General features: G+C 45.1%; 1 protein-coding gene across 14 annotated transcripts in view; it reads left to right on the top strand.

The window, feature by feature from the left end:
• ADGRB3 (adhesion G protein-coupled receptor B3) overlaps window positions 1-12,693 on the top strand; it is a 1,499,072-nt gene that overhangs the window by 926,801 nt on the left and 559,578 nt on the right. For all 14 annotated transcript variants that reach the window (XM_069235737.1, XM_069235727.1, XM_069235726.1 and 11 more), the window contains one exon: window positions 1,696-1,798. In XM_069235737.1, the coding sequence (XP_069091838.1) occupies window positions 1,696-1,798 (103 nt within the window). The remainder of the gene's footprint in view (window positions 1-1,695; window positions 1,799-12,693) is intronic.

Genomic DNA, 12,693 nt, shown 5'->3' with positions numbered 1-12,693 from the left:
TATATCCTTCAGTCTTGCTAAAATAGTAAATTAAAAATAGCCACTATGCCTCATGATGAATCTGCTCACAGTTGTCATGACACAAGTGTGCACAAGCGACATGACATAGGTCCCAACACATGTGTATGTGTATTGTTACCCATCGTAGAATAGGTTTTCTATAGTAGAAGACCAGTAGCTAGAAGGCCAACAAACATTTGTGCACATCTTGATCCATGCACATGTAGGCCACTAACAACAAGCACTGTCAAATCCAATGGCTTTGACTTTGAAAAGTCCCATCTCCTATACACCAGACTCAGGGGGTGATTCTGGTAGACCACTAGACTCAGAGTGGCTATCGGACCACTGCAGTAGTGGCTGTGTGATCTGCCACATTCTGACTGAGGCTGAACTGCTGCAGTCAAACCGCTGATACCGCCACTGCCCTCTGGATTACAGGTCCCATTCCGCCAGCCTTTCGATGTGGATTACACTGCTGTGGTAAAGCTGGAGGAATGGGGTGCCCAGGGCCCTGGGGGCCCCTGCACTGCCCATGCACTTGGCATGGGACCCCAGTGGCCCCCATGCACAGCCCCATCGCGCAATTTCACTGCCCGAATTACGGGTAGTGAAATGCGCAACAGGTCCTGCTGCACCCGCTGCACCACCCCATTGGAGCCGGCTCGATTCCAAGCCGGCTTCAATGTTAAGGCCCTCTTCACTGCAAGGCCGGCAGGCGGAAACACTGTTTCTGCTGGCCCTGAGGTGAACTTGGAATAGGGTTGACGATGTCCTGGCGGCACTAGCGGTCAGGTGGCAAGTTGAGTTTGGCGGGTGAAAGACTCAGAATGACCACCTCAGTCATTGCTTTCCATTTTTTTTCAAGTCGGCAAAGCTGAAAGTAACTGGTTATAAGCAAAAAGTGACACCTTACGAACTTTGGAATATTGTACACAACTTTGAAGAATAAACATGCCATACGACCTTCTACACTGACCTTTACAAAGACACTTGTCCACTCACATGCTTAACAAATAAAGCCATAGATCGCACACGTCCAAACAACGGAACCAAACCTTAGAAAGGAGCAGGAAAATATTACAGCAAAACTAAATAAATTCCTAAAAATGTACAAAAAGTGTAATCTGATCATAAACTCGCTTACAATTCTAGTAGTGGGTGGTGCATTTTGTACTTTCTATTGCACAGCATTCCGATTAGGAGCAGCGGTAGGCTGTCGGAAATTAAGAACTGTTTGTCTAGTAATCAGTGTTGTGGCATCTTGCGATGCAATCATTTATCTCAGTCTTTGTTAAGTTGCCAGTCGTAAAAAAAAGGCCAAGGCTGCCCTTTAAAAAGGAGAAATGTTCTGCCTCCAACAAAATAAGCCTCCTGGACTCACCTTGAGATAAATGACTGATATCCATTTAAAGATTGCCTGACGGTTCGAGTTGTCACTCTGTCTTTCTAATCAGTGAATCATACTTAAGGAAAGACAGTCCTGTCAGCGCTGGTGTTATCTCATCTTTTTTGTGTCTGGGACAGGTTGTAACACTGGGAATTTCATTAACCTACACAAAGAACTGATTCTGCGGCTTCATTTTTCATTTCTTGAAATATGTACAAGATAGCCGTACCAATTTATCCACTAAATGGCTTCGTCATTCGCTTTTTTTGACAGTAACCAGTTTCCCTGTGTTACCTTTCTTACAGAAATTTTACTGTCGTGAATTCCAGAATTATCGTGGTAACTATTAGACCGGAGCCCAAAACGACGGATTCTGTGGTGGAAATTGAACTCGCTCATTTGTCTAATGTAAGTGTACATTGAGACTTTATCCTTGATGATTTATAACGTATTATACACACCACCTCACATTCCTAGTGAGGATGATTCCCGACATGCTGCCCCCTACAGGTCAGGATTGAAATATACACATCTACCTAGAATTGATACTCTCTTGCAGTACAAGGAGCAGGTAAATAGGAAATAAGCAGTGTTATGTGTTGTTTTCTAGCATTGATGGTCTCATGGCGCGAGTTTGAAGAACCTGCAGTCCTTCCTGTACTAGAGTATTTAGTCAGAAAATGCAAAATGGTTGTAGGATTGAACTTCTAAATGTCAGACGTGCTGGTTATCTTATTAAGTGCCCGTATTTATACTTTTTTGCGCCGCATTTGCGTCGTTTTTTGACGCAAAAACGGCGCAAACTTGCAAAATGCCATTGTATTTTGTAGGTTTGCGCCGTTTTGCGTCAAAAAGCGGCGCAAATGCGGCGCTAAAAAAAGTATAAATACGGGTATCGCTGACTTCAGCGTATCTTTGATTCAGTAGTGTACCGCTCACACATCCAATCTCATATTTAAGAAAATATCAGACGATGCGTAGTGCTAGACAATGTTTTACAGATTGTGGTTAATCTGTACACACGTGAGATTTACCACTGAATTGTCGTGTGTTATTTTTCATTTATTTTTGCGCATGAGCATACTTTCTATTATACTTTAATGAAGCCATGTTTTATTACAAATACAGACACTTACGCATACTCACTAATAAACATATAGATTCATGTATTGGTATCTACCGAAAGCCAAAGGCCTGCACCACAACCGAGTTCATTCTTCGATGCATACATCCTTTGACCTCCGGTGTTGGGGGCTTGCATTCAGGCTGGCTTCAGCATACAGATTGCTTATTTTACCGAATTGCATTGAAGAATCCGGTGTTGCTGTTTCAGACATATGTATCTTGGCTACTAGAAACACCTCGAGGAAGTGACTGCTTGAGTGACTGTGTGATTTATGACGACCGAGACAGAGGTGAGCATACTGCTGCGCAAAGGCTTGGTTCAGCCTAATGTTATTTGCAGGGATTCTGGGACGGCTAAATGCACACAGACATGTTTCTCTCAGCGGGAACCGAGGGTGGTAATCAGTAACAGCGTGTCAAAGGCAAAACCTGCTTACATTTCAAGGTACGCACGGCACACGCTACTCAATGGGGAAACTTCCGTATTTATACTTTTTTTGCGCCGCATTTGCGTCGTTTTTTGACGCAAAAACGGCGCAAACTTGCAAAATGCCATTGTATTTTGTAGGTTTGCCCCGTTTTGCGCCAAAAAGCGGCGCAAATGCGGCGCTAAAAAAAGTATAAATACGGGCCATTGTATGTAAGCCATGAACGTCCATTCACCAAAATGCCAGGAGTAGCGGAAGAGGCATGGTTTACATTTTCATCTAGTAATGACATCACAGGACGTGACATCATATGGTCTTTTGACCCCAACAATGTTTTATATAATGAACTAATGTTGTGACACCGCTGAGCTAAAAATAGAAACACTATGAGAAAAAATAAACATTCAATAAAAGGTAATAAAAATACTACAGGTTTCCAAAACAGTTACAAATCTATGTTTATGCTGAAAATGTATATTACTTGAGATAGTGCCATGATATGCTATGAGTGCAGCCATCATATGCCAGGACTGCTGCCCTGGTAACTATATTTCTCGCCTCCTCTGGAGGCAGAGGCTTTGAAAAGGCACATGCCCATTCAGCAGCAGCTTGGAAAGCGAAAACATACCTGCTGCTGTTGGCACCCATAAAGTGAAATAGGTTTTCTGTTATAAGCCAACAGGAAACCAACATTTTATTTCTCATGAGTGTGCACTGTACACACTTCGAAATGTTATCTGTTTGCACATAGATAACATTCTGAAGCATGTACATTAGAATTAAAACTCATATTAATAGTCGAGCAGCACAATGTAAACAGGGCAGATTGTGCTTCGTTTTCCTTCTATTTCTGTCTCTGCTTTTGTGACCTCTGAGACCAGGGGTCGCAAAAGCAGTTCAGGGGTCGCAAGATAAAAGCTAGGGGTATGACGTCCATACATAATACATCGATCAATAAAATTATAAATGTTCACGTAGCACCCAAATATATTTTAATACCGTGATTTATAATAGCTGTTACGAACCCTGTCAACTATCTCTCAAAATCTAACGTTTTGAGCGTCATCTCCAAATTATATCCTGACAAATATAACACATCCATGTCTCATGCTCTCTGCTCTAATAGATTTGTTTTCTCTTCATCCGCACAATAGAAGAAACATTTCCAGCGCAGTGGGCTTTTTTTCCGTGATGTAAAAGTCAAGCATGCATGAAGCGCTGCGTGACTCACCATGGGTTTTCAGATGTCAAACCCATGGCAAATCCCAACACAAATAGGCACCTTGCTTGGTGAGCCGTTTCTTAAAACCGCAGAAAAGATCACAGGTAATGACGTGCTGTGGTTTGACTGTAAATGGTTCACAAGATTTGCTAAGGGACATGTCTAAGAGCCCCTAGCGCCATTCTAACGCTACATAAGGGTCATTTGTTTTATGTTAATGTGGCGTAAGAAGGCTGAAAATGCCACTCCATATTTACAAAGTGGTGCATTGTATGCATTGCACCACTTTGTAACCCTTTGTGATACATTAGCCCTGCGCCAGGCATAATGTATGCAAAGGGGGCGTTCCCCCATTAGGGGGGGGGGGGGGCTGAAAAAATGCACAAGGAAATCTAACAAATTTTCCTGCATCATTTTTATTGGCACTTGTAATGCCTGCTCTGAGCAGGCGTTAAAAGGGGGGCTTTCATTGAATACAATGCCCCCCCTTGTACTCTGGAGGAGTAGCTCCAAAATGGTGGCGCTACTCCTGCAGAGTACATCAATAGTGTAAAATGACACTATTGCCCCCTACCCTGTGCCATGCATGGTGTGCTGTATTTTCAATACAACGCACACATGGTGGGGGGTGCTAAAGGCTGCAAGAAAAGTGGCACTGCACTGTGTGTGGTGCCACTCTTCTTAAATATACCCCTTAATGTTTCAGTAGTCAACTAGCATCCGTTACTACCACTGACTCCACATTTCAGCGAGCCTGAAGCATTGAGAGAATATTTCTAGAAAGTGTAATTTTTTCTACACACACAAAAACATACATATACAATTGAAATTAAATGCTGCTCAGTAAGATATGCATTTTAGAAAATTTTTACTAATAAATAATGGTTCAGTATTAATATTTTTTTTATTACAGAGCAATGGTAAAATTCCATATTATTACCACAGTACAGTGTAAGCAACCTAAGAAGAAAATGCATATTGTCTCACTGATCCCATTCTAAAACTACTTTAGGAGAAAACAGCAGGGGTGCACAAAAATAATTTGCCTCTTTGTGCTCTGGTTATTTTCATATACATTGGTTTATATCTTCTGCTCATGAACATGCATGGCATAAACTACACATGCAGATGAGCAGAGACTAATATGCTATTTATTACTGTTTGTTAATGAAAAGAGGAAGGGCACCACGAGTAACTCCAGGTTTTGCCTCCCCTGAATCACGGCCCCTTTCCTCACTTTGCAATTGCGACTACAATATGTCTAGACGGATGGATGGATAGATAGATAGCTAGATAGATAGCTAGTTAGATAGATATGTGTGTGTGTGTCTGTGTGTGTGTATGTGGTAGACTTATTAATATAGTTATAGATTTATATATATATATATATATATATATATATATAGGCAACAGGTGTCAACACAGCCATAAACAAAATGTAGCACACTCCCAGTAGTGCATGTAGTGAAATGTTGTTCATGTGATCGAGGCGATGAGTCGAAACACATGGGGTGCTATGCATCCCACCCATGAATAACAAATGTTACTACATACACTAGTGGGAGTGTGCTGTAATTTTGTGTCTTCTCAGATGCTCATTTTGGATTTATGTACTTGTTTCTCCTACTGGGGTTGCAGCACAACCGCTGAGACAGTCTGCAGGATGGTTTCATGGCAGGAGTTCTGTTGGTATGTTATATATCATCAGTGATGCCATTTAAGATGGAATCAGTAATATCATCAATTGTATCATTTAATATGTCAAGAGTGATGTAACAGGTGAGGTTATAAGCAGTTTGTGAGAGGGGCAAAACAATGGTTAGTTGACTGCCAAATTTCATACATTTTTAGATTTTGTTTTGTAACCATTACATCACTTTGTGTTTGTTTCCAGTGAATTTCAGATTTTTTAAACATTATGTTCCAGGCCAATTTCAATTTGCAATCCAGCAATTGTTGCATTTTCACCATAATTAGGTATTTGCCATGCATGGCATATAATCCATAATCTTCTGCATAGTTTGATGATTTTAACAAGAAAGTGTTTCTAATTTAAAAGAGCCAAACGTTGCTGAAAATGTTTCCATAATGTTGCTGCGCTGTGACTCGCCTTTTGTTGTGCAGAGGTAGGTCACCTTTCAGTTACTGATTGCTGTATTTAGGTGTTAAACTTATATTAAGGAGGTGAAACCTCTGCCCATACTGTGTTAAAGTGTGCAGAAATATAAAAAAGTGAGGTAGTACTACTTAAAAATGTGCCATATTAGTCCACATAATTTGCATTTTCTTGCCACATCATTTAATCAACCCTTACATACTTTGGTCCTCGCCTGCTGCATAATACCAGTGGCCCTGTTCATGGTCTTAGAAGTAAAGCCAATGTCAGATAAAGTGGGAAATGTCACTTTTGTGACCCCTAGATTTGTTGGTCCTTGCTTGACAGATTTATAGGAAACTTGCCTTCAGGAACCCAAAATAGGTATACTTTTAGGGTTGATATTTTTATGCAAATTTAAGCTATTGCGAAAACAAGAAATCCATTTTCAATGGAGTCTCATGCATAACAATAGCTATACACAACCAAATGCCTGAAGTATTTTTTCAACATTCCTCTTTTTTACAGCACTTTTCAACAGACATTGTTCGGTGACTCAATCATACACCATGGTTTTCTAATTTTACTAGGAGGATTTTTACTTCATTACGATCTTCGCAGCATCCTAGATATGACTTTTATTTTCTACGTACGATTGTAAATATGTATTATACCCCACTGAAAATAATGATATGGCTTCAACTGAGTATGTGTGAATGAGGGAATGAAATAGAGGCCTTTTTTGTATGTTATTGTCATTTTTGTATGAGGTGTTGGATATAAACTAACAAGAATTTTGGGATACATTCATTTGGTTTTATAGTATCATGGAAATGTTAATCAGGTTTTTGACTTACTACTAAGGTTGGTAGATTAATAATTCTGGATAGATAGGGTCTCCTCGTATGACTAGCACAGGCTTAGTATAGACAGACTCTTGCAACCAAGGAAATCTGACTACTTTCCTTACGTCTTAATTAGTTTACTTGAACTCCACAGCTACAGACACTTTGGGCTTATTTATGAGGGGATTGAGCCACCGAAGCACTTTTTGAGATGGTCCGGTGGCGCAAACCTATCAACCATATCTATGAGGCCATGCAAACCCACTTTGCGTGGCTTTGGATTACCTCATAAGTATGGAGTAAGACAAAGCAGTGCAAGTCACTGCGTTGCCTTACCCTGCACACCAGAGAGGTATCCCATGAGCGCTGCGGTTGGTGTTCCCACACAGCACCCATGGATTTTGCTGATGCCCCAGATTTACTTTATCACATAAACCGTGGGAAGCACTACAACCTTACGCCTCCCCAGGGGTGGCGTAACGAGGAAAAATATTTTTATTTTTCCTCTTTTCATGTAGACTACATTCTGCAGCACACATAGAACAAGGAAAATGGTTCTCAGGATTGTTTTCGTGCAAGAAAGGTGCCACTTCCTACACAAAAACAATCCTGCATGCAACGAAGACACTCTTGCACCATAGTGCAAGGGTGCCTGTGTTGATGCTAGGTAGCCGATTGCACACCAGGTCAGGGGGAATTGACAGGAATGCACACTATTGCATAAATACAGTGCATTCCTACCCGTTCACACTGCCATAGGGCAGCACAGCAAGAAGACCTCCGGTTCTGCCCTACGCCAATTTCCCATAAATAAGCTCTTTTATCCTTAACAACACTTTGATTCCCAAAAACAAATAGGAAATGCACCAATAGCAGGAAAGATCACCCATTGTGCTTGGGTTATATCAGAAAGCTTGCATTACCAGTTCAGGAAGACACACTTAGGCAGTCATTTTGAACATGGCGGGAAAGACCACCGACCGCCGTGGCAGCGGTGAACAGAATTCCGCCGGCGGCGGTGAATGGAAACCCGCCATATAATGAACAAAAAATCCAACCCGCCAAACATTCCCACACCATCACTCCCCGCCAGGACCCTGTCGGCGGGAATCCCGGCCCACCCCACACCGCCACCGCCAAGCCCACCCACATCCCGCCCTCCAAATATTGATGCACAAATCACCTCGGCGGACATTGGAGGCTGGACGACCATTGGCGGCTGCGACCGCCACGGGCGGCAAGTGGGCCCAACAGCAACCAGTGCACACATTGGCTAGGCTTAGCACCCACACACCTGACACACATCCTGAACACCATAAAACACCCCCAGACACACCCCACAATCCCTTGCAAGGAAACCAGGACCAGAAGTCGGAGAGCACCAGAGCCACACCGAGAACGCCAGTAGACAGGACACGCATAGCGACCCACACTGGAGCACCCAAACACCGTCCCCAGGCCCGATGCCATCCACCACCCTCACCATACCCCCCCCAAAAAAAATCCACGCTTCACCGAAAGGGAGCTGAGGACCATGGTGGACGAGATCTTAAAAGTGGAGCCACAAATATTCGGCTCCGAGGTACAGCACACACCCATCGCCTGGAAAATGGAGCTGTGGCAGACCACTGTCAACAGGGTGAATGCAGTGGGACACCATCCACACACCGGGGCTGACATCTGCAAGAGATGGAACGACCTGCGGGGGTAGGTCCAGGCCATGGCATCCACACACCACATCGCAGTGCAGAAGACTGGGGGAGGACTGCCACCCACACCACCCAACTACACCGACTGGGAGGAGAAGGTACTCGCCATCCTGCACCCAGAGGAACTCACTGGACTCACTGGAAGAATGGACTCCGGTAAGTTGTCTACATTTACCCCATATACACCATACCTGTAATGCATGCACCACCCCATCCCACCCACACCCACCTAGACCCACACCCCTCCCAGCCATTACCCACCACATCCACCACCCTGCATCACCCACAACTCACTAATAGGCCCACATCACTCCCGCTGTGAACAGACACCCACCTCTGCACGTACCCACAATGGAATAATAACCCCCACCACAATGTAACCCCACCACTGCCACTAAATGCAATGTCCACCTCACAAAGGCACCCCTGAAGGCCACTGAAAGGCACACCAGTACTAAATTGCACAGTACAGTCCACCTCTAACCCTCATGCATATGTAACAAACATTTCTATGTCCCCCACAGGCTCCACCAACCATGCAACCCTAATGGAGGGGAAAAGGGATGCCACAGCATTCCAGGGAGACAGAGGCACATCACAGGACACTGGTGAAGGATCTCTGGACACTGATGAGCAAGCAGGCCCCTCACACAGCCCTGGATGCTCACCATGCAGCAGTCCCACCCAGGAAAACTCTGTCACCCCTAACACCCAGTCAAGACCAGCAGGCCAGGGTAGGCGTGCCCACACCAGTGGACCCAGGGCACAAACAGGTGGAACACAGCAACAGAGGCCGCAGTCTCCCACACCCAACATGCAGGAAGACGAGGGACCCAATACTAGTGGCATGTCAAGACCTGCACAGGGGACACAGGCACAGGGGGCCAGGGAAAGGTCAAGTGCCCCAGTGGGTCAGGGGGTAGGGCACTGGATAGATGCAGCAGCCCAGGACGTCATTGCAGAGGTATTGGGGGCATACCAACATACCCAAGACAGGTTGGCACAGATTGTAACCACCCTGGAGCAAAGTCAGAGGATGCAGCTGGAACACCACCAACAGGCCATAGAGCAGTGGAAAGAACACAATGCCACAATGGCCACCATTGCCGGAGCACTGCTGCAGTTGGTCAATAAACCCTCAATCACCCACACCGGACAAGAGGCCCCCACAACAGCCCTGGACAACCAGCAACAGTTGTCCCAAGCAGCTGAAACAGCACAGGAAATACCCTCCCAGGAATCACAAGGCCCAACCATGTCACCCCAAGTAGCTCCACAGCAGGCGCCCAAACATAGTCTCAGGCCAAGATATGGCACTGGAAACCCAGCTAAAAACAAGCCCCCTTCCAACAATTGACACTGCTACTACTGCCAAGCAACCATCCACCCATTCACCAACTGCACTTAGCTGAGGGCTAAATAAAGTACTAAACTACAAATAGGACCCACCTATGATATCAAACAGGCCTGCCACCAGGTCGGTTTTGAGGACACCCAACCATTACGACTTCCATCACTGTACATAGCACATTTCACTGTATTCCACCAATAAACAACATATCTCACCTGGAACACTGTCCCCTGTTGAACAAAGTGGAGTAATGATGCAACAGGCAGAGATAAACTTTATTGTCAAATTGTGCATGGTGGTGGTACAGTGTGTTTCTAAATAGTCAAGAAGGGAATGCATATATTGTCTGTCTGGACCATGCTGAATACATCCATGACTCGCATATTATTACCAATTCCCCCTAGATGACATGGCACACTTACAGTATCAGTCACTAACCACATATACAGGCTGAAGTCCCAGACAGTTATTAGAAGTAGAGTTGTATCAGTTGGTTTCTGGAATTGACATCTGCCCCTTCCTCATCCTCACCATCACTCTCCTCATATCTCTGAGGTAACAGATCAGGACCTATAGCACCCTCCACCTTCAAAAGGGGGATTGAATGTCTCACTGCCATGTTGTGCAGCATGCAGCACTCCACGACTATCCTACACACCTTATCAGGCCGATAGGCCAGGAAACCCCCAGAGATATGTAGGCACTTGAATCTAGCCTTCAGGAGACCTATAGTACGCTCTATCACCCTCTTAGTCCGTCCATGGGCCTCATTGTATTTTCTCTCTGCATCCGTCCTGGGATTCCTTACTGGTGTCAGGAGCCAACGGAAGTTTGGATAGCCAGAATCACCTAGAGAAAGGGTCAATACAGAGTCGTCATTGGAATGTCCTTCGTCTGATAGGCTGTTTTTCTGCAATGTGTCAGCTAGTGACAGGCACACTTACCTATGATCCACTCTCTGTCCTCTTGGAGTTGTTCCATCTTTTGTGGCACACTACTGTTCCTCAAAACAAATGAATCATGGACTGAATCCGGAAACATGGCATTCACATGGGATATGTACTGGTCTACAGTACATACCAATTGGATGTTCATGGAGTGAAAGTTCTTCCTGTTTCTGTACTCCCGTTCACTCACTCTTGGGGGGATGATCGGTATGTGGATTCCATTGATGGCACCAATAACATGGGGAATGTTTGCAAAGGAATAGAAGTCTGACTTGATGGCAGGGAGCTCAGCACTTTGGGGGAATCGTACATAGAATTACAGATGTTGTACAAAAGCATTCAGAAATCTTGTCAGTATCTGGCTGAACATTGGCTTTGAGAGACCAGCACCCATGCCCACTGCCACTTGAAAAGAGCCTTTGGCCAGGAAATGTAGTGCGGAGAGTGCCTGCTGCTCAGTTGGAATGGCATGCTGATTACGATTACCGGGCGTCAGTGCAGGATCCAGTAATGCACATAGGTCCTGAATAGTTGCACGTGTAAGTCATAATGATCTGATGCTCCACCATTGTCCCCATATCCACTAGTGGTCTGTACACTGTTGGTGCCCTTCCTCGCCACAAGGGTCGGTACCTGTGAGGGGTAAGATCAAGGAGTCATGTGCACACATACACTGGCATATTTGCTAAACACATTCACTGCATTCTTCATAGTAGTGTCTGTACAATAACTGCAACCTGACAGATGTATATTGACATCACAAAGAGGGAACGGACTAAATCATGTGTCATTATATACTCTATGGATAGAGACATAGGTGCTTCATATGGCTAGTAGGCCCAGCATTGTGAGTAATTTGAATTTCAAGATGCGTAGGTGATGGCAAAATGTCTGCCCAATGTAGTTCTGCCCCTTCCTTGTGGAAGTGACCTAAGACCACTAACGGTTGACGTCACAGCGCACAGCGGTGTTGACCGCTATTCGCACCCTCATTGGCTAACATGGATGCCAATGGGGAATCCTGGCGTATCATGATTGCCTCCGCCGGTGCATTCCGCCGCGGAACGTACGCACATTCGTCATCGTGTGATCACTTGACTCCTGTGCGGACTAGAACTCCACTCTATGTACTGCTGTGGCCTGCCTCTGGCTGTGGATGTTCCACACGTGCAGGGGAAAGGGCCCCGGCCCTCACACAGGAAGAACTAGAGAAACTGGTGGAAGGGGTCCTGCCCCTGTACAGCAGACTCAACGGCCAGCCAGAGGTACAGGTGAGTCCGGGGTTGGGGGGCACTGTGTGTGTAATGGATGGAGTGGATTACTCAGATGTCCGTTCCTGTGAGCCTGGATGGGGCTTGGTGCATGGAATGCTGCATGCCACTGTCCTGCATGTCTGGGAGTACTGTCTGTCCTATGTCTAACAATCAGCCAGCTATTGCCATTGTGCAGGTGCCTGACCTCTGTGTTTCTTCTCTGTGCCTCCCTACTGGGTCAGCGCCCACCAGAAGAGGGCACATTGGCATGCCATCGCCAAGGAGGTATGGACCCTGGGGGTCTACAACTGGCGGAGCACCCACTGTC

The sequence above is a fragment of the Pleurodeles waltl genome, chromosome 5 (genome assembly GCF_031143425.1).
Source record: "Pleurodeles waltl isolate 20211129_DDA chromosome 5, aPleWal1.hap1.20221129, whole genome shotgun sequence".
Classification (NCBI taxonomy): Eukaryota; Metazoa; Chordata; class Amphibia; order Caudata; family Salamandridae; genus Pleurodeles; species Pleurodeles waltl.
This window is presented reverse-complemented; position numbering and strand designations above follow the sequence as displayed.